The 23,437-nt window shown below is 38.5% G+C and overlaps 1 protein-coding gene across 1 annotated transcript; it reads right to left on the bottom strand.

Moving 5' to 3' along the window:
• Positions 1-459: 459 nt before the first annotated feature.
• Positions 460-1,973, bottom strand: LOC109187063. Its single transcript, XM_019337212.1, has 2 exons — positions 1,070-1,973; positions 460-767 (listed from the first exon to the last, which is right to left on the bottom strand). Exons 1-2 carry the CDS (start codon positions 1,944-1,946, stop codon positions 724-726), a joined length of 921 nt encoding a protein of 306 aa, XP_019192757.1. The 5' UTR covers positions 1,947-1,973; the 3' UTR covers positions 460-723.
• Positions 1,974-23,437: the final 21,464 nt, after the last annotated feature.

The following is a 23,437-nucleotide window of genomic DNA, read 5'->3' on the forward strand; positions in this document are numbered from 1 at the left end:
GTAAATTGCATTAAAAAGACTTACATTATAATTTTTTAGTATATGAATCATACTCCACTTACTTAGCAATCCCTATTCATGAACATCAATATATATCAAGTTTTCATTTAATTGAGAGTGCGCCTTAATTGCATCTCTCTTACTCTCTATAGGTCCATATATAATTAAATTAACTTAAACATGCACTGACGGAGGGTGTTAACACAAGAGCGCTGATGGATGATACCATTGTCGAGGAAGAAATCATCCATCTTGAACTCAGTACCATTATCACTGCGAATGGTTTTAATCATGATTCCAAATTGAGTAAGAACATAAGCATGAAACCTTTTTACAAGCAACCTTGTTTCAGCTTTGGTTTTCATCAAATGAAGCCATGTAAATCTCGAATAATCATCAACCACAGTAAGAAAATAATATTCCCCTTTCAAGGAGCAAACCGGGAAAGGCCCCCAAATATCAACATGTATTAATTCAAAGCAGGAATGTGAACTAGTAACACTTATTGGGAAGGGGGAACGCTTGTGCTTAGCCAAATGACATACATCACAAGCCTTGTTATTATTGTTCTTAGTAATATCAATATCACAAATGAGATGTAACTTGTTGATCGGGAAATGTCCCAGCCTTCGATGCCAGACCTCAGACTTACTGCACTGCAAAACAAAATGTCCATTCTGCTCTTCTTGTGGCTCCTTCATTAGATAGAGCCCCTTTTCTTCCTTAGCTAAACCAACTATCTGACCATGACTCCCTTGAATCATGCACTGCTTTGACATGAAGGTTAGCTTATAAGCATCATCTTGAATTAACTTGCTTACAGATATAATATTAAATCTGAAAGAGGGGATATGTAATGCTTCTTTCAGCCATAGGTTTCCATTGAACAGCCTGGCATCACCTATATTTTTAATTGCAATGGACTGCCCCGTAGGAAGATTGACTTCAACATTATTAACTGTGTGATAATTGATTAAGGAGTCAAGGGAGCACACAATGTGATTTGTGGCCCCTGAATCAATAATCCAAGTGCAGGAATTTAAAATTGATGAACACACAGAGAACTTGCCTCCTTCAGGGCTGCAAGACTTTTCAAATTTTGGGATCAAGGCAGTTGCAGCTGTGACATGTGATCCAGGAGGGTTGTTTGAGCTGGAAGATCCTGATGCTTGGCCCGGTTGAGTCTGAAGGAATGAGGAGAACAGTTTGTGCAATTGTTCAGGAGATATTCCCAGATCATTAGGATTGTTGACAGATGCGGCTGTTCCTTGCTGTTTCCCTTTTGATTTAAAACCTTGCACCCAACCCGGTGGATACCCGTGTTTCTTGTAGCATCTATCAACTGTATGCCCGTTCATACCACAATAGGTACACTTGGCTTTCACATTGTTATTTTTCCTGCCATTATAGAAATTCAAAGCAGCAACAGTATCTTCATTCTCGCATGTTTGAACTGCATTAGATTGTTTTATGTCCAGGTTTCCTAAATTCAAATGAGATGCCATAATCTGCCTCTCTAATTTTTCAGACATTACAAACACCTTATAGACTTCAGGTAGAGGATCTAGCACTATAACAGTTGATTTCAAGTTGTTATAGTCCTCATTCAAGCCTTGCAGAAATAGGATTACCTGATCAATCTCTTTTTCCTTCCGGATTGTTTCAACCAGATCACAAGAACACCTAGGAGTGCACTTACACAGAGGAATCGGCCTCAAGGTGTTCATCTCTTCCCATAGAGTTCTGCATTTCGTGTAGTACTCGTTGACAGAGAGTGAACCTTGCCGTAGATTATGGATCTCACTTTGCAAAATTGATATGCGTTGCGCGTCCCTTTGTGAGAACCTTCTTCTCAGATCCCCCCAGACGTCATCAGCTCTGTCGAGGTGCATAATGCTCTGTGCTATGGATGAGTGGACAGACTTGAAGATCCAAGCACAGACCATGAGATTGCACCGCCTCCATGCGGCGTATTGAGCTTGCTCCCTGTTCGGCGGTGTGGTGCTTCCATCCACCAAGGTCCATTTATTTTTAACTTCGAGCGCTATCCTCATCGATACGCTCCATGTGCCGTAATTCGAGCTGCCTGTCAGAGGTGGACTCACAAGGACTAGAGACGGACTGTCATTTGCACTGAGAAATAGAGGATTCTCCAGATCCTCCATATTGAAGTTTCTCCGAGCTCGAGACGATGGACTCCTCTGCGGAATCACCTCAGGAGTGGTTTGAATCGGCGATTAGACGAGAGGCGTAGCTGTCTGTCCTCCCTGACTGGTGCTGCCGGCGCCGGTGACGACGGCGGCATAAGAATGCCTTCGCTCTGATACCATGACGGATTACATCGAAGAGAGAAGAAAGAGGGAAAGGTTTTATTATTCTGATTATTTTGTGTAAAAACTCTAAAACAGAAGATACAACAGAGAACGTATAAAAGCAAGCTGGCTAGCGGTTATAACTGTCAAAGGAAGAAAGGACAAGAATGCCCTTATTACATAACAGCCTGGCAGATTGTTTATTTGTATCATCTAATATGCACCACTATGTCAAAAGTAATACACCTTAATTAATTAATTAGCCAGCATGCGGGCCATATATGAAATTAAAAATGACCATTGACATATGTTTCTGTCTCGATGTAAGTTGAATTTTAATTATTTAACATATGCTTGTTTCTATATTCGTAGAAATGATGTCAACGCCAAAGGAGGGGAACTTTCCATCATTAACCATCTATCAACGAGTCTTTGTTAGTGTGAGTAAATGTTAAAAATTTAGCTAATAGGTATAATTTTAAGCGGATCAATTTCAATTCTAATTTGAATCGGGTCAAAGTATACTTAAGTTCTTCTTAGTAAGATGTTTAATTTAATATATTATATACTCAGAATGAATCATGAATGAATGAGAAATTAATTTTCAAAGTGTACTTTAAAAAAAAAAAAAAAAAAAAAAAACTATAAAGGCTTTTAAATAGCATTTGTGCATCATTAAAAAAGGTATATAAGTATTAAAAAGAAGTATATGATTTTACACTAATATAAATACAATTTATATTTTTAATGAGTTAAAATTGTATGTCATAGATGCATGTTTTTATTGCGTGTAGCGAAGACGAACCAATTTATTGATTTAGTTTATTAAACCGTGGGTTGAATTTTCGGGAATAATTTCAAAAAAAAATTATTCTATTACGTGGACCCTAATAAATGTATTCTATATATCACAAATTATTATGTGGACTCAGGTCTAAATGTTCACAATTTATCTTTTAAAAATTTACAATTTGTATATTACGAAGTATGGACACACAATGTTAATATATATGTAATTGATTATCTTGTTTTGTATTCACAAGTTTTTTCAAATATTACAGTCACACAATATTAACAAATTAGGATTTGATGACCATATATTGTATTCCCAAATTCCTTAACACATAACAGTTGTAGAAGGGAATTTATGAATACAATATATGGTCATCAAGTTCTAATATTGTTAATATTGTGTGACTGCAATATTTGAAAGAAAAATGTAAATACAAAACAAGATAATCAAAGTACATATATGTTAACACTATATAGAAATTGTAAATTTTTAAAAGATAAATTATAAACATTTAATATGTAAATTGTGAATGGACTCAGATCCACCTTGCAAGATGGACGCGAGTCCACGGAATAATTTGCCCTTAATAATTCTACTTTAATTATAATTAAATAAATAAATAAAATAAAGCCCTATTACAGATGATGAACAAAGATTTGGCAAGGAATTGTATCTTTTCCCCTTTTCTCTTGAAATTAAATTTAAGAACATATTATACACGTACTTTGATGACAAATAAAGCACTGTTTTTATAGCATTGGTTACACCCTTCACATGTAACTAATTCAAAATAAGTTTACTAATACTCACGCGAAGATGGTACAAATGAGTAGTTGAACCCACTATATGACAAATCCAATTATAAATAGAGAATATGTGATCCTAAAAGCTGAATGTAAGTCTGTCGTCCCAAAAGCAAAAGCAATCCATCCTTTAAGCACATTTCTGAGCAGACAAAAGCAAAAAGTCCACTTTCTTATCAAGAATTGAGAGCAGGTAAAAAGCAAAACATTAGTCCACTCGTTAACGATATAATTTTTTTTTGAAAATCGTTAACGATATAATTTTAATGAACCAAGAAAGTAAAAAAATGCTTCACAGGATAATTGAATAAGACACGGAACTTGACCTAACGCTATTAGTTTAACCGCGGTCAACGGTCAGAGTCAAAGGAGGTGGAACAATACGCTTAAAGCAGAGCCTATGCATTTATTAAGAGCATCACCTCGTCAAATAGCAGGAGTTATGGAGGGCCAATGCACTTATGGAAGAGAGCACCTCAATTACTATGTAGCAGGGACACTTATTATGAAGAGACGTTGTAGTTATTATTAGGTAGCTTTTTAACCGTTAGCATTATAAAACTTGACCCACGTAGCAAGGGGGACATGCTCAAATTCTTATACATAGAACTCATTGCAGTACCAAAACTACTTTTTGAATATATTCCGGTAACTTTATTTACCGTCAGTGGTGCTTTCATTAAAAGTCAAACTCAAGAATCTAAACAACTTTAAATTTTATATCACACAAAGAAGAAGATGGCAGGATCCAAGCAACTCCCATGAATCTCGCAACCTGAACCACAATAGCAACGTTAGCATGGATGCCTGGCCTACGAACTCACGGGACCTCTGGGATCAACTCAACAACAATTACGGTGGAGGCCCTGAGGCACCGGTCCCGTCTATGGACCTCCAGGAAACTGGCCGGGCCATTCAGCACGCCACTATAGCGTTGGCTCAATTGGTGGCTGGGATGCAAGGTTAAATGGCCCTGCCACCAACGCATGCATGAAGTTGAGGTGGAGTCCTCGTGGGAAAAGAAAACCTAACAACAAGGTGCAACCCACGTAATGGGAGGCCGCCCTGAAACTCAACCTTGCTCCATGGGAATAGATGTGAGGGGTCGAGGGGGAAGGAGTTCAAGGAGACGGCTCTGTTGGACATCGGTTGATTGCTTCCATGCCTATCTTGGAGCGGTTGGGCAAGAAGGTATCTGTGACACCCCCTTTTTCTAAAATCTAAAACCCGAAATAAACAATCTTAAACAGGATAAATCAAAGGTAGATTAAGTAAACTAAGATAATAATCCATAGCAAAAAACTAAAGGGGAAAATCACCGCCACAGTCACTCACTCACGGTAACTGCACAGGCTAACAAAAACTACTGAACTAGAGTCAAAGCTCAATACAACCATAAAAACAATGGGAACAAACCCCGTTGTCTACGCACCAACAAAACAAGTGGTCCAACTACAACCCACAACAAAAACTACTAAAGGAGAAGGGTACTGAGCTAATGACTACCAAGCTAGTACTACGCACTACTCTATCACGTGCGCTCTCAAGTACTAGGTCCACCTGAAAGGGGTTATAAAAGCACATAGGAGAAAATAAACCCGTTAGCAAATAATGCTAAGTATAAAGCCACTCAACCCTGTAAAGTACTATAGATATAGGTTGGAAAACGTTTTGCAATCATACACGAATCTCAAGTATGAAGATAAGAAATCAAGACACTTAGTCACAGATCTCAATGGATATACTTATATACTTCTATATGCTCATCAACCTATAATCTCATATAAACAGGCTTTAACTCATAACTCATACTTGCGCACATTCACATGTTGTAAACAGATATATACCATCTATATTCTACTATGCGCTTCTCAGAGTCATGTTGATATATAATGAAATATAATAACTGAAGCTTATCAGGTAAAGTCATGCTTTCATGCTAACACTTAAACAACGATTAAAACTGTACATCTCAAATACTCAAAATGAGACAAATGCTATGTCATGATATGAACAAGGAAAAGATGCTATAAATATATACTTTTACTGTCGCTCTTATTTAAAAGAAGTACTTTTCTGTGGAGGATCTCTGTTGAGTCACTTGACTCGCTTTTCTCTTCTTTCTTTCTTTCTTTTTGAAACTCATGGGGGAGGTAGGAACTTCACAAATCGTGAATGGACCTATTCGGGCTCGGCAATCTAGCCGGCCTAATACTCATCTTGCCCACAGAATCGGTACTCGTAGTTCTTATAACTCTGTGAAATCAGGTATCGTACTTTCAGTGTGCACACCCCCTAACTAGGATTCCAAGCCCAGTGGGTAGTATCTAACCTAGCAACTCGGGATTGATCTTCCAAGTTACTTCTAGAAATAAACTGTAGGTCCTCTGTGATCGCTTCTTTCTCTTTCTCATAACTTCTTTCTTTCTCTTTTCTTCCGAAAGGACATAGTCCTAACTGGAACCTCCAAAACATAGGTTTTCCTCGCTTAATATAAATAGCATATATAACACATGCAACTTCTTTTTCATGCTAGTGATCTAGATATCATGCAAGTTTCTCAATGCACTGCACAGATATCTCATATAACTTATCTTTCTCATATTAGAAATCTATTCATCATGCAAGCTTCTCAATGCACATATAGATATAGATTTTCCAAAAGAGATATAAGGTTTTGAAAATAACTTAGGCCTCACTTTGAGCCTTTTACTGTACTTAAGCTTTGAATATGCTAAAATGCTCTTTTAGTGTAAAACTTGGAAATGCACTGCCTTATGCATGTAATTTCAATCAACTCAACAAATCTTCTATTCAAGAGCTAAACAAAACAAATAGCACAATTACTCAAACATTCTTATAATCAAATGCTAGGACTTCCCTTCACAAACTTGAATTCAAAGCCAAATAACAACATAGAGGTCAACTTTCATTCTTGTCTGCTAAACATGCTTCTTCTTAAAATCAAACGAATACAACTCATACAACTCATACAAGCGCGTCGTTACGAGCCCGAGTGTCCGAGCCTCACGGGCCCACGAATCCCGGTTCGAAATAACACATAGCTGAGCCTCAAAGGGCTCGGTCTTCTACTGATTTGACCAGACGGAGCTTGGTAACGGGGCTTGAGAAGCCCCGTCACTTGGCTCCACCAAGCAACGGCCTAGAGTGACGGATCTCTCTGGGATCCGTCACTCTGGTCCGTTGGACCACGGTCTTAGCTAGCGAATCTCTCCTAGATCCATTGGCTAGGGCTGCAAGGCTACCCAGCTGGTAAACCAGACAGTGCACCAGATGTCTTCATCTCCAAAAAAACTCAGCTCAAAGCTCCAACAAACACTACCAAACAACCAAGAATCAAATATATAACATCATCAACACATAATAAACTCATCAACAAATATTCTCTAACATTTCTAAGCATCTAATCTCAAGAATCTAACACTTAACAGACTAAAATAAAAGTTTTAGGGATCTATGGTTTATACCTTGAGCTTAGCTTCTCCTTAGTATGAGTCCCTTCTTTCCGCAGACAAACATAAACACATACTATACTCATCACAACCTCAGAGATGGAAAGGGGAGAGATGGACAAAGACAAGTCTGGGAAGATGAAATGAAATGGAGGAGATGAAAGGAGAGAATGACTTAGTGTGTTTTCCATGTCTTCCTATCAGATTCTTGCTTTCTAAGGTTGAAGGAGGCAAATGGAGGGATTGAGAAGGGATCTGATGAAACAGTGTTCTATATATATGGGTCCAGAACCCTAGGTAGAAAGTTGGCTGATGAGGGCAAATTGGTAAAATAACTTTCAAAATATTAGGCTTCTTCTTTGGCTTAGCTTAAAGTGTTAAAATGGATTTAAACACTATTGGGAGATAAAAATGGGTTTCTTATAAGGGTATTTCTAGATAAAAACATTTGGTTCAGATTTCACAAGTTCTTCTCAGGTTTCACTCAAATTGACTTTTTGGATCAAAACTTGGTACATAGATATACCCGAAACGTAGGATTTTCGAAAAGGGCTACTACTTGGTGTCAAATTGATAAAAATCACGATTTAAAATATTTAACTCATACACTTGTTTTAGAAAATTTTTTCGAAGGAGTAAAAATAATTATTTTGGAATTTATAAAATACAATTTAGGAAAATAATTTTTAGGTTGTTACAGTGTATATCCGGCAGAGGTTTGGACCACAGCTAAGAGCCGAGGGGTTATCCACCAAGGGACTTCACCAGGACAAAACTAGGGCAATATGTGAAGGAGAGCGGTCGCCATGGTCAGAAAGGGTGGGTGAGTGTGGAGGGTCGGCTCCTCGCAGATCCACTATGCAAAAGAGAACATCAAACTGGCATGAGGAGGAGGTGGAGTAGCTGTAGAGGAAAATAGATGAGTAAGAAAAGAAAATAGAGGTGAGGGAGCAGTCGCCGGAGCCTGAGGTAAGGATAGCCTGTAACAGCCCAAATTTTTATTTTATAAATCCAATTTTAAGAAATTCCAAAATAGCCATTTTCACTCCATTAAAAATTTTTGCGATCAATTGGTGTTTGAATAAATTAGTTTAGTCATAGTTTAAATTAATTCGACACCAAAACTTATTTTATTCCAAAATCCTAAATTTTCGGGTACTTCGCGTACCAAGTTTTAAATCGAGAAATCAATCTGAGTGAAACCGGGAGAATTCAAAAAGACTTTAAACAAGTGTTCATCTAGAAGAACTTTTTGAGAAAATTCATTTTCAACCCCAAAGTATTTAAAATAGCGTTTCTAGTCCTTGGTCCATGATGCTAGGTGAACCACACCACTCCAAGAAGCATTGCCTGAGAACATATTCTAGCCAAGTTTTTACCATTTTGCCCTCACCCAATCATTTGCCTTTTACCTAGGGGTTTTCACCCTATATAAACAACACTATCCATTTGTTATTCCTTGATCTCCAACCTTGCCTCTCCCAAGCTCTTGTCTGATAAGAGAAAGAAACGTTACATTAAGTTTCCTCCATTCATTTTCCATCCATCTTAAGGTTTCATCTTCTCTTAGCCTTCAATCTCTAAGGTTTCTTAGTCTTGGCTTGTGTTTGAGATGTTTAGGTGGTGAAGGAGGTGGTGTTTGAGTAGAGATGAGGTAGAGGTCCATACAAGAAGAAGAAGCTTCAAGAGGTATAACCCCATGGACTCCCTCTTTGATTTTGGCTCTTTGAGGCCTATTTTATTGAGTAGAAATGAGTAGAAATTATGAGATTTTGTTGTGTTTATGCTTGGAAGTGATCTAGTATTTGTCTTTAAAGTGTTGAGAATGTTTTGGATGTTTTGGACATGTTTGGAATAATTTTTGCAGATGAAAATCTTCATCTGGTGCACACACAGTGTGCACCAGATCAGACCAGCGGCCCTAGCCGTGGCCCATCAGGAGGGCCGCCGGCTAGAGCCGGGGCCAACCGGGCCTAGGGCACGGCCCTAGGAGAGGTCTGTTGCCTAGTCTTGGCAAAGTAACGGGACACATGGGGTGGCTCATGAGGAGTCCCGCCCCAGGTCCCTGAGTATTGATCTGGGAGATTTTGTGCAGTGGCCGGGCTCTTGTGGCTCAGCTACGTGTCATTTCGGGCTAAGTGTCACGGGCCCTTGTGGTTCGGTACCTCGGGATCGTCTCGATGCACGTTTTGGCTTTGACTTCGTTGAATTTGGATAAAAAATGAGTATGTTATGATGGATTGCTACACAGTATATATGGTTAAGTTCACTGTGTATGAGAAATGCTTGGCTCTGTGATCTAATGTTATTTTTGTATCGAGTAGAGAAGCATGATCACTTGAGGATATGATTTATTACGAAAGCATGACTAAAATGTGATATTTGATTAATGAGTTTTGAGGCATATTTTGTTGATAGAAATGTATAGAATTTGCTATGTTGCAAACTGAGTATAAGATGATATCCTTGAGAATTTTATGGATTTTATACATGGTTTAGAAGCATGTTATAGAGTATTTTGCACCTCACATATATCATATTTCAAAAATGCATAAGGGGCCAACGTGAGCCCAAGTATTACTTTCAAAAAGCCATAAGCATGTGGTATATCATTCTTTGATGCATTTAGAAGTAGTAGAGTTGTTGCATGCATGAGATTGATGCATGAGAGATATATCTATGTATTATCTATATCGGTGAGGTTTTGGAGGATCCCGTTTGGACTATGTCCTCTCGGATGATTTTATGGACATTGCGGTCCCAGTATATGTAACACGGCGTATTCCCACGTTACGAGGTTGGAAACTGCCCGCCAGGCTTGGAATCCTGGTCAGGGGTGTGCACACCAAAAGTTCGATACCTGATTCCACAGAGTTTGAGCATAGAACCAAGAGAGTGGTTCGGTGGACGAGCAGAGTATTAGGTCGGCTAGACGCCGTGCCCAGATAGGTTCATTCACACTATGATGAAGTTCCTACCTCGTCCATTTAAAGAGAAAGTATGAGTCTTGAGACTCTAAAAGAGAAAGAATGAGTCATTGCGACTCTAAGAAAGAAAGAAGTGAGTCATTGCGACTCTAAAGAAAGAAAGAAAGAAAGCAAGTCATTTATGACTCAATGAGACCTCCACAGAAAGTACTCTATTTTTACAATGAGTGTATGAGTATATATTTATAGTATATTAGTATTGCACGAGATTGCATACGAGTACAGTATTGCACATGATTGCATATGAGTATATTTATAGTATTGCACGAGATTGTATATGAGTATATCTATAGTATTGCACGAGATTGCATATGAGTATAGTATTGCACGTGATTACATATGAGTATATTTATAGCATTACACGAGATTGCATTTGAGTATAGTATTGCTTGAGTTCTCGTATGGAGAATGTCGATTTAAGATTGTACAACGAGCATGATTGTATAGTTATATTTGAAGCCTTGTATATCCAGTTTAACAACCCAAATTTTATTTTATAAATCCGGTATTAAGAAATTCCAAAATAGCCATTTTCACTCCATAAAAAAATTTTGCGAGCAATTGGTGTTTGAATAAATTATTTTTGTCACATTTTAAATTAATTCGACACCAAAATTGATTCTATTCGAAATTTCCTAAACTTTCGGGTACTTCGCGTACCAAGATTTAAATCGAGAAATTTATCTGAGTGAGACCGGGAGAATTCAGAAAGACTTTAAACAAGTATTCATCTAAATAGCTTTTTGAGAAAATTCATTTTTAACCCCAAAGTATTTAAAGTTAGCATTTCTAGCCTTGGTCCATGATACAAGGTGAACCACTTCATTCCAAGAAAACTTTGCTGAGAACACTTACTATCCAGGCTTTTACCATTTTGCCCTCATCCAATCATTTGCCTTCTACCTAGGGTTTTGGACCCTATATAAACCTCACTATTTCATTGTTGGTTTCCTGATCTCTTTCTTTGCCTCTCCAAACATTTTGTCTACCAAGTAGAAGGGAGAAACAACACACAGTAAGCTCATCATCTTCTTCTTTCAATCCTAGCCTTCATTTCTCTTCTAGTTTCATCTAACCTCTGAGGTTCTAAGCTAAGAATGTATGGTTTGTTTGGGAAGTATAGGTGGTGAAGGAGGCACTAGCTAGGTTGGGAGGAAGAAGAGATCCAAGCTAGAAGAATAGACTACAAGAGGTATAACCCCATGGATTCCTTCTTAAATTTGGCTCTGAGAAGCCTTATTATTGAGTAGAAATGAGTAGAAACTATGAGATTTTGTTGTGTTTATTCTTAGAAGTGATCTAGTATTTGTTTATGAGTTGTTGAGAATATTTTGGACTTGTTTGGATTGAGTTTTGCTGATGAAAATATCATCTAGTGCACACATAGAGTGCACCAGATCACACCAGCGGCCCTAGCCGCGGCCCATCAGGAGGGCCGCCGGCTAGAGCCATGGTTACACGGGTCTAGGGCACGACCCTAGAGGAGGGCCTCCGCCTAGACCCGATGGTGTAACGGGGCTCATGGGGTGGCCCATGAGGAGTTCCGCCTTAGGTCCCTGAGTTTTGTTCTGAGGAGATTTTGTGCAGTGGTCGGGCCCTTGTGGCTCAGCTACGTGTCATTTTGAGCCGAGTGTTATGGGCCCTTGTGGCTCGACTCTTCGGGATCGTCTCGATGCACGTTTTGGTTTTAATTTCTTTGATTTTGGATCAAAAATGAGTATGTAATGAAGAATTTACTGAAGATTTGCTACACAATGCATATTTGCTAGTTTACTATGTATGAAGAATTATTTGATTATGTGATCTATCGATGTTGTTATTAAGTGAAGAAGCATGATCCTTCGAGTATATGATTTATTATGAAAGCATGACTAGATTGTGATATTTGATAAATGAAAATAGAAGCATATTTGTTGAGTGAAATGTATAGAATTTGCTATGTTGCAAACCGAGTATGACATTATATTTCTGAGTAATTCATGTTATTTTATACATGGTTTAGAAGCATGTTATAGAGCATTTTGGCATCTCACATATTCATATTTCAAAAATACATAAGGGGCCAACGTGAGCCCAAGTATTATTTTCAAAAACCATAAGCATGTGATATATCATTCTTTGATGCATTGAGAAGTAATAGAGTTGTTGCATGCATGAGATTGATGCATGAGAGATATATCTATGTATTATCTATATCGGTGAGGTTTTGGAGGATACCGTTTGGACTATGTCCTCTCGGGAGATATTTATAGACATTGCGATCCCAGTATATGTAACGTGGCGTATTCCCACGTTACGAGGTAAGAAACTTCCCGCCAGTCTTGGAATCCTGGTTAGGGGGTATGCACACTAATAGTTCGATATCTGATTCCACAGAGATAGAACCACGAGATTGGTTCCGTAGACGGTTGGAGATATTGGGTCGGATTTATGCCGTTCCCGATGAGATAGTTCACGCTTCGGTGAAACCCTAAGCCGTCTACGAGTAAAGAGAAAGAAAGTGAGTCAAAAGAGACTCAAGAGAAAGAAAGCGAGTCAAGAGAGACTCAAAAGTAAGAAAGAGACCTCCACAGAAAGTACTCTATTTTAATAAAGAGTGTATGAGTATATATATATATATATATATATATATATATATATATATATATATATATATATATATATATATCTGTGTGTGTGTGTGTGTGTGTATATATATATATATATATATATATATATATATATATATATACACACACACATACACACACACACACATATATAGATATATACATACATATATATATATATATACATATATATATATATATATATATATATATATATACATATATATATATATACATATATATATAAGTATTGCACGAGATTGCATATGAGTAAGATTATAGTACTGCACGAGATTGCATATGAGTAAGATTATAGTACTGCACGAGATTGCGTATGTGTATGATTATAGTATTGCACGAGATTGCATATGAGTATGATTATAGTATTGCACGAGATTGCATATGAGTATGATGTATTGTATTGCACAAGATTGCATATGAGTATGATTATAGTATTGCACGAGATTGCATATGAGTATGATTATAGTATTGCACAATATTGCATATGAGTATATATATAGTATTGCACGAGATTGCATATGAGTATGATTATAGTATTGCACGAGATTGCATATGAGTATATATATAGTATTGCACGAGATTGCATATGAGTATGATTATAGTATTGCACGAGATTGCATATGAGTATGATGTATAGTATTGCACGAGATTGCATATGAGTATGATGTATGATATTGCACGAGATTGCATATGAGTATAGTATTGCATGAGAGTACATAATGAGAATGTTGATTTATGATTGTTTTGTTGTATTAGAAGTCTTGTTTATCAAGTTATGAGATGAGAATGTGAAAGCATGAGAATACCTGTTACATGGTTTATTAGCATGATCCTACCTGTAAGCATGAGTTGCTTGTTAAGTTATTTGAGAAGTTTATATGTTGAAGTATCTAGGTGTTCAATCATATATGAGCATGCCAGTTGATATTATAGGTTGCAAGCATCTAGAAAGTATGTGATAGATCTAAAGATGATTTGAGATGAGTTCATTGTCTACAAGAGAAATCAATTGTTTTCAAAGTATTTGTTATAAGCTTTACAGGGTTGAGTGTGGTTATACTTAGCTTCGTGCTAACGGGTGTTTTCCTATTTGTCTATGTGTTGCTTGCAAAACCCCTTTCAGGTGGGCCCCGCAGTGAGAAGAGATCAAGTTAGATTAGTCTCGTAGTTTGAGATGTCTAAACTCTAGTTATTGATGACTTTGTTATGGATTTCATACTTATGTTGGTATTACGGTTTTGAGGATGATGTAGACTATTGGGGTGACGTTTTTCCCCCTTCTGATTTCGGTATTTTATATGGATGCCAGATATTTATGTTATTTCTAGTTTTGCTCCTTAGTATGTGCAATCACCACGGAGTGGTGGTTGTGGCGGTGACATTCCCACTAGTCATCTTTTTAGTTATTTTTTTCGCTGCCTAGTTTATGTTATTGATTGTTTAGAGTTGTAATTAAGAGTTAGAAAAGTAGGGTGTTACAAATTGGTATCAGAGCGGTACGAACCGCGGGAGACTTAGGAAGTTTGACCCTTAAGATTGAGTATAGAAACTCTAAGTGAAAATCCTAGGAAGGACTAGTTGGGGAAAGACCTCTAAGTTGAAGTCTTAAGAAAGACAAGATAAGAAGAGAACATTAAGTGGAAATCCTAAGAAGGATAAGATTAGGGAAAGAGCCCTAAGTTATGAAGATTGAGATAAGAAAGACTCTAAGTTGAGTGATTAAGTATGAGAATCAGAGTTAAGAGAAACTTTAAATATCAGTTAGGAACGCGGTGAGGTCGTGAGTTCCTTTGTGTTTGCTTATATGTTTTTGTGCTTTATCATTGTGTTTAAAGTGCTTTTGTTTATCTTTTGAAAGTAAAGCAGAGAAGTTTTCAGTGAGAAGTTGAAGTGAAAGTTAGAAGTTGAGATTTTGAAAGTTAAAGTTTGAAAAGTGGAAATTTTGTAAAAGAGATAATGTAAAAAGTATAAGACTTTATACCTATTTCTTGCTTATGTGATTTACCAATGTGCTTGTTATGCCTTTGTTATCTGTTTCGAGTAAAGTAGATAAGTAAAGAGAGAAGTTGAAAGAGAAAAACCAAGAGTTTGAAAGTTAAAGCTATGAAGAGAAGTTGTTCTTGATAAGTTGTTAAAGTAGATGAGAAGAGATGCCTTTGTTTCTTTGTGAGATTTGCTTGTTGCAAGTTTTGTCTTAAGATCAGAGAAGTTAGAATTAGCTAACTTATTAGTCGTGCTAACAAGAATGATCTGTTCTGGTCATGTTCAAAGGGTTCCGCGATGCCGCCGCGAAGAGTTAGAGAGGAATCTCCTCGCTCCTCAGGACCTGGAGCGTCGTCATCTAAAGACTTGATTGAGAGTCTGCGCCAGCTCACCCAGTTGACTCAGACCATAGGAGTTGTCGTGCTCAATGGGAAGAACGGTGGCGGTGATGTGTCCAGAAAGATCACGGGACGCAATCCACCGTGTTTCTTGGGTTAGGAGGATCCGGAAGTTCTTGAGAGTTGGAACCGCACGTTTGACAAGTTGTTTGACGTGGTAGGATGCCCAGAGGATCAGCGAGTAGAGGCTGCGGTATACTATCTTCAGGGAGAGGCTGACCACTGGTGGGTCATGGAAGGACCAGCTATTCAGGCAAGAGAAGGGTTTGATTGGGGGGGATGTTCAAGATGGTGATGAGAGAGAGATTCTACCCAGAGCATGTCAAGGCTGCCAAGTATGAGGAATTCTTGCATCTCGAGCAAGGAAGCTTGACCGTTCAGGAGTATCATGCCCGCTTTGTGGCACTATCTCGATTTGCTCCTACCTGGTACCTGATGAGGCTAGTAGGGCTCGCAAGTTCATCCGAGGATTGCACTATGATGCTCAGAAATCTTTCTCCGCGGCGAGATTTGCTACATTGAATGAAGCTTATGAGGCAGCTGCTGGTTACTCCAGGATTCAACAGTTGCACCGAGATGCCATGCAAGGAATGAAAAAAAAAAAAAGAATGAGGGGATGGAATCACAGTCGAACAAGGGGCACAGGTTCAATCCGACGAGCAGGACTGACCATAGAGGCGGGGAAAGGAGGAACATGAATATGAGACAGGGAGCTGGAGCTGGAGGACCACCGAGAGAGGGGATTTTCGTATGCCCGAGATGTGGCAAGGATCATCTTAAGACCACTTGTGGAGGATTGCCTGTAGTTTGCTTCCGGTGTGGGAAGCCGGGCCATAGAGCCGCTATTTGTTGTTCCCCAAGGACGTAGGGATCCCATGGTACGATCCCGAGCCAGCCACCCAGAGGTCCGATCAACCAGGCGCCGAATCAAGCTATGGGACGTGGCTATCCACCGAGAGGAGGTCCGCACAGAAATGGGAATCATGGACGAGGTGGAGTGCAGCAAAGACGTACCGGAGGAGCTGGACTAGGGAGGATTATGGTCATGGGACAGACTCAGGACGGAGATCGTAATCTCGGGAAAGGTAACACTCTAACTTGGAATGAGTGTGTTGATTTTTCTTGAATGCTTAATTAGATGTGTATGCTTGGAGAAATTATTACAAGTTGTTGCAAGATGTTAAAAGATGTGCTAATCTAAGAATTTTGGAAATTTAGAAGTTAAATGAGTTTGTTTTAGAGAAAAGCTTAGACTTGAACGCTTTGAATTAACGAACAAGAGAATTAGAAGAATGAGAATCGATATGAGTAAGAATGAAGAATCGTTAGGAAACGATTGAGGTTTAAATAAGAGAGATGTTTACCGAAATAGAAGTGAAAACGAGAAAAGAAATGGGATAAGAATTTAGCTTAAGCAATTCCCGGGAGGAATTTGAAAGTCAAAGGATTGACAACGAAATCGGGACTTATTAAAGTCGATGACTACGTTCAATTTTGACCCAATTTGAAGATTTGACAAAGTCAGAGGACCGATTTCAATTTGGGGTTGAACCGGATCCGACCCGGTTACCCGACCCAGTGGCATGTCTGGGCCACGAGCCGGAACGGGACCCATTCCGTGTGATGGAACGTGGTCACGGACCACGTAATGGTCCGTGACCTGAGGCCGTGTCAGCCTCGCCTGACAACGGGACTTGGGGCGGGCCATTTGGAGGCCCGCTGCCAAGCCCCACCACCTTAAACCCTGAGCTGATTTTTCCAAAGCAGAGACCAAATTCACATCTTCTTCTTCTTCTCTTCTTCGCCGCACACTGCCCCAACCTCAACCAAAAACCTATCTCCTCCAAATCAACATCTTTCATCAAGGAAACTTCAAGAGTGTCTTCCCCAGGCTATTCTAAGCACGAGAAAAATACTAGTTGGGTCATCCACTGCAATTTTAACAAGATCAAGTCAACAAGCTTGGACCACAATGGTGAAGGGAAAATAACAAGTAGAGGGAACAAGTCAGGAAGCACCTACCTACTCAGTGATAGGAGGTAAAACCTATTTTCCCGAATTCTTTTCTGAAGATTTTAATAGTATATTGGAGAATCGAGGTTTGTTGAGGAAATTTCTAAGAATTCAAGAAGAAATTTACCCTGATTTAGTGATTGAATTTTATGAGAATTTGTCCACGAAACACAAGAAGGGAATGATGACTACGATTATCTCTAATGTGAGAGGTACCAAAGTTGAATTGACACCCTAGAAATTGTCAAATTGGTTTGACCTACCGTTGGATGGTTTGGATATGTATGATAGGGATGATTGGGTTTCCCATGATGGGTTGACACATCAAGAGTATTTGAGATACATGACCGGGAGTAGGGAAGAGTTCCCTAATGAATATCGCCCCGAGAGACCTACACTGACTGGAGAGAAGAAATTGTTAGTTTTGTTGATAGAAGAGTGCTTGTTTCCGTGTAAGAACAACTCTACAGAGATTGGTAGTTGGACATGTACCATTGCTTTTATGTTAAGATTTGGTCGTGCAATTAATTTTCCTGTTTTGATACTTAAGCACATGTCTTATTTTAAGGCAAAGAACAAGAAGAATCTGCCCTATGGCATGATGTTAAGCTGGATTTTCAAAAAGATGAATTTACCTGAGTTTGGGGAAAGAATACAAAGAACCACTAGGTCGGCTTTGAATGCCGCAAGATATTATGAGCTGTATCAGGTTGCTGAGAACAAGTATCTGACCCTAGCTGACATTGCTAAGAAGCCCTTGGACGACAGAATTACTTTGGTGGTTAGTTTGAATGTACCACAAAGAAAGTGGTCGATGTTGGAATTGAAGCTGGACACATAGCTGAGGCTAGTGGAGAAGGGGTTGCAATGGGAACTGATCCAGGAGTTGGTATGAGTCATGAGGGAGCACCAGTTACAGCTACCCAGTCGAGAGCACCACAGGGTTATATGAGTGGGCCCCAAGGACCTACATATGAGGATTTATATGCCATGATCAACAACCGTTTCGATAATCTGAGTGCCCAAGTGAGCTATGAATTTGCCAACTTCGATCAACGGGAAGCAGTCATAGAACAAAGGATGGGGATTGAGAATGTACAAAGATGGATGGACTCCCTATGGTTGGGATCCGAGTTACATGCCACCAGGTGATTCATTAGGAGGCTTTGATCAAGGTAACTAGTTAAGCTTTTGAGTTCAGTTAACAGATTCGTTTGTGTAGTTGTTTAAACTTTAGTTGAGCTAGATAAGAACTCAGAGATTCCTAAATCTTCCCAAAGTGTTCCAACATAAAATTCTAACCTTTTTGGTTATATCACCCTTTCTTTTCGAGAACTTGATCCACCCGTTTCTTCTAAGTTTCGGGACGAAACTTCTTTTAAAGGGGATAGAGTGTAACAACCCAAAATTTTATTTTATAAATCCGGTATTAAGAAATTCCAAAATAGCCATTTTCACTCCATTAAAAAATTTTGCGAGCAATTGGTGTTTGAATAAATTATTTTCGTCACATTTTAAATTACTTCGACACCAAAACTGATTCTATTCGAAATTTCCTAAACTTCCGGGTACATCGCGTACCAAGATTTAAATCGAGAAATTTATCTGAGTGAGACCGGGAGAATTCAGAAAGACTTTAAACAAATATTCATCTAAATAGCTTTTTGAGAAAATTCATTTTTAACCCCAAAGTATTTAAAGTTAGCATTTCTAGCCTTGGTCCATGATACAAGGTGAACCACTTCATTCCAAGAAAACTTTGCTGAGAACACTTTCTATCCAGGCTTTTACCAATTTGCCCTCATCCAATCATTTGCCTTCTACCTAGGGTTTTGGACCCTATATAAACCTCACTAATTCATTGTTGGTTTCCTGATCTCTTTCTTTGCCTCTCCAAACATTTTGTCTACCAAGTAGAAGGGAGAAACAACACACAGTAAGCTCATCATCTTCTTCTTTCAATCCTAGCCTTCATTTCTCTTCTAGTTTCATCTAACCTCTGAGGTTCTAGGCTAAGATTGTATGGTTTGTTTGGGAAGTATAGGTGGTGAAGGAGGCACTAGCTAGGTTGAGAGGAAGAAGAGATCCAAGCTAGAAGAATAGACTACAAGAGGTATAACCCCATGGATTCCTTCTTAAATTTGGCTCTGTGAAGCCTTATTATTGAGTAGAAATGAGTAGAAACTATGAGATTTTATTGTGTTTATGCTTAGAAGTGATCTAGTATTTATTTATGAGTTGTTGAGAATGTTTTGGACTTGTTTGGATTGAGTTTTGCAAATGAAAATATCATCTGGTGCACACACAGAGTGCACCAGATCAGACCAGCGACCTTAGCCGCGGCCCATCAGGAGGGCCGCCGGCTAAAGCCGTGGTTACACGGGTCTAGGGCACGGCCCTAGAGGAGGGCCGCCGCCTAGACCCGATGGTGTAACGGGGCTCATGGGGCGGACCATGAGGAGTCCCGCCCTAGGTCCCTGAGTTTTGTTCTGAGGAGATTTTGTGTAGTGGTTGTGCCCTTGTGGCTCAGCTACATGTTGTTTCGGGTCGAGTGTTATGGGCCCTTGTGGCTCGGCTCTTCGGGATTGTCTCGACGCACGTTTTGGTTTTGATTTCATTGATTTTGGATAAAAAATAAGTATGTTATGAAGAATTTACTGATTTCCTACACAGTGCATATTTGCTAGTTTACTGTGTATGAAGAATTATTTGATTATGTGATCTGTTGATGTTGTTATTGAGTGAAGTAGCATGATCCTTCGAGTATATGATTTATTATGAAAGCATGACTAGATTGTGATATTTGATAAATGAGAATAGGAGCATATTTGTTGAGTGAAATGTATAGAATTTGCTATGTTGCAAACCGAGCATGACATTATATTTCTAAGTACTTCATGTTATTTTATACATGGTTTATAAGCATGTTATAGAGCATTTTTGGCATCTCACATATGTCATATTTCAAAAATGCATAAGGGGTCAACGTGAGCCCAAGTATTATTTTCAAAAACCATAAGCATGTGATATATCATTCTTTGGTGCATTGAGAAGTAGTAGAGTTGTTGCACGCAGGAGATTGATGCATGAGAGATATATCTATGTATTATCTATATCAGTGAGGTTTTGGAGGATACCGTTTGGACTATGTCCTCTCGGGAGATATTTATGGACATTGCGGTCCTAGTATATGTACGCGGCGTATTCCCACGTTACGAGGTTGGAAACTTCCCGCCAGGCTTAGAGTCCTGGTTAGGGGGTGTGCACACTAATAGTTCGATACCTGATTCCACAGAGATAGAACCACGAGATTGGTTCCGTAGATGGTAAGAGATATTGGGTCGGATTTATGCCGTTCCCGATGTGGTAATTCAAGCTTTGGTGAAACCCTAAGCCGTCTACGAGTAAAGAGAAAGAAAATGAGTCAAAAGAGACTCAAGAGAAAGAAAGTGAGTCAAAAGAGACTCAAGAGAAAGAAAGCGAGTCAAGAGAGACTCAAGAGAAATAAAGCGAATCAAGAGAGACTCAAATGTAAGAAAGAAAGTAAGAAAGAGGCCTCCACAGAAAGTACTCTATTTTATAAAGAGTGTATGAGTATATATATAGTACTGTACGAGATTGCATATGAGTATGATTATAGTATTGCACAAGATTGCATATGAGTATGATTATAGTATTGCACAAGATTGCATATGAGTATATATATAGTATTGCACGAGATTGCATATGAGTATGATTATAGTATTGCACGAGATTGCATATGAGTATATATATAGTATTGCACGAGATTGCATATGAGTATGATTATAGTATTGCACGAGATTGCATATGAGTATGATGTATAGTATTGCACGAGATTGCATATGAGTATGATGTATGATATTGCACGAGATTGCATATGAGTATAGTATTGCATGAGAGTACATAATGAGAATGTTGATTTATGATTGTTTTGTTGTATTAGAAGTCTTGTTTATCAAGTTATGAGATGAGAATGTGAAAGCATGAGAATACCTGTTACATGGTTTATTAGCATGATCCTACCTGTAAGCATGAGTTGCTTGTTAAGTTATTTGAGAAGTTTATATGTTGAAGTATCTAGGTGTTCAATCATATATGAGCATGCCAGTTGATATTATAGGTTGCAAGCATCTAGAAAGTATGTGATAGATCTAAAGATGATGTGAGATGAGTTCATTGTCTACAAGAGAAATCAATTGTTTTCAAAGTATTTGTTATAAGCTTTACAGGGTTGAGTGTGGTTATACTTAGCTTCGTGCTAACGGGTGTTTTCCTATTTGTCTATGTGTTGCTTGAAAAACCCCTTTCAGGTGGGCCAGCAGTGAGAAGAGATCGAGTTAGATTAGTCTCGTAGTTTGATATGTCTAAACTCTAGTTATTGATGACTTTGTTATGGATTTTAGACTTATGTTGGTATTATGGTTTTGAGGATGATGTAGACTATTGGGGTGACGTTTTTCCCCCTTATGATTTCGGTATTTTATATGGATGCCAGATATTTATGTTATTTCTAATTTTACCCCTTAGCTTGTGCAATCACCACGGAGTAGTGGTTGTGGCGGTGACATTCCCACTAGTCATCTTTTTAGTTATTATTTCCGCTGCCTAGTTTATGTTATTGATTGTTTAGAGTTATAATTAAGAGTTAGAAAAGTGGGGTGTTACATCCAGTTTATGTGATGAGAACTTGAGGGCATGAGAATACCTGTTGTATGGTTTATTAGTGTAATTTTGCATTTCCTCAGTTCAAGATGATTATTAGAGATAAACAACTGGTGTATTGGACTGACTGATTCGGAGACGTGAATTGTCAGTCAGATAGATAGATTGTAGATTAGTTTGTAGATCAAAAACTAGAGCATATAATAAAACAACACATACAATGTTTATCCAGTTCGATACAGTGTGTATCTACATCTGGGGGACGATCACCGAGGTGTCCAATCCACTAACTCATAATCCAATGTACAAAGGTAGAGAAACAACAATCTCACCCAAGTGCCCACACAAGGTACGTACCCAGTCTACAATGGTTTAGTGGATTGTTGAAGTCGAAGAGTCACGCATGCAGAAGTCCCATGAAATCCCTTCAATTGGAGAGCTAACTCTGATGCAGTCCGCTTCAATGACGCAGTCCCACGTTGTTCCCACAACTGAGTGATCTTCGCGTCCTTTCGTTTAGGCAACGATAATTCTTCTCAAGTTCTTCATCATAATCACCAAGAACGTATTGTCTTGAGAAGAGACATAATAATCAAAGATATATGTTTCTGAGTAGCATAGAGTGTTTTTGTCATCTCAAACTCGTAACCCTGATTCATGACCGAATGAGGATACTTATACTCCTTGGTAAGAACACTCTCCAAAAATATCTTTGATTGTAGATGGTAGGACAATTTGTGAAGAATGCAATCTTAAAGATTCGGTCCATACCTTCCAAAACAGACCCGCTGATTTTCTTTCCAAAACTGTCTTCTCAAACCGCGTTCAGCATTTTGGAAACATCTTCCTTTATCAGATCTTCAGTGTTAGTGCGTCTGTTGATGAACCTGATCAATCAGTCTTCTGTAACAATAAACAGACATCAAGCTAAACACTATCTTAGTTTGCCATAATAATATTGCCAATTATATGTTGGGGTTTTTGGAGAAAATAACAACACTAACAATTAGCATGATACTACTTGTAAGCATGAGCTGCTTGTTAAGTTTGTTGTGACGTTTACATGTTGAAGTATCTAAGTATCTAAGTCTTACATGTTAGACTTGTGATGATTTGTAGACGCTTGATGACGTAGACTTTTGGGGTGACTTTTTCCCCCTTATGATTTTCAGTAATTAATATGGATGTTAGATATTTATTTTATTTATAGTTCTACCCTTAGCCTGTGCAATCACCACGGTGTGGTGGTTGTGGCGGTGACATTCCCACTAGTTATCTTTTTAGTTATTTATCCCGCTGCTTAGTTTATGATACTTGTGGTTTAGATTTGTGATTAAGAGTTAGAAAAGTGGGGTGTTTCAT

Source organism: Ipomoea nil, unplaced genomic scaffold (genome assembly GCF_001879475.1).
Source record: "Ipomoea nil cultivar Tokyo-kokei standard unplaced genomic scaffold, Asagao_1.1 scaffold1416, whole genome shotgun sequence".
Taxonomy (NCBI): Eukaryota; Viridiplantae; Streptophyta; class Magnoliopsida; order Solanales; family Convolvulaceae; genus Ipomoea; species Ipomoea nil.

What these genes read in the sequence shown, in the direction of transcription:
- LOC109187063 (XM_019337212.1), bottom strand. Translation starts at nt 1,946, where the DNA reads ATGGTCTGTGCTTGGATCTTCAAGTCTGTCCACTCATCCATAGCACAG. An exon ending in GTCTTGCAGCCCTGAAGGAG is followed by an intron (nt 768 to 1,069) that starts GCAAGTTCTCTG and finishes ATGTCAAAGCAG; the next exon opens with TGCATGATTCAAGGGAGTCA.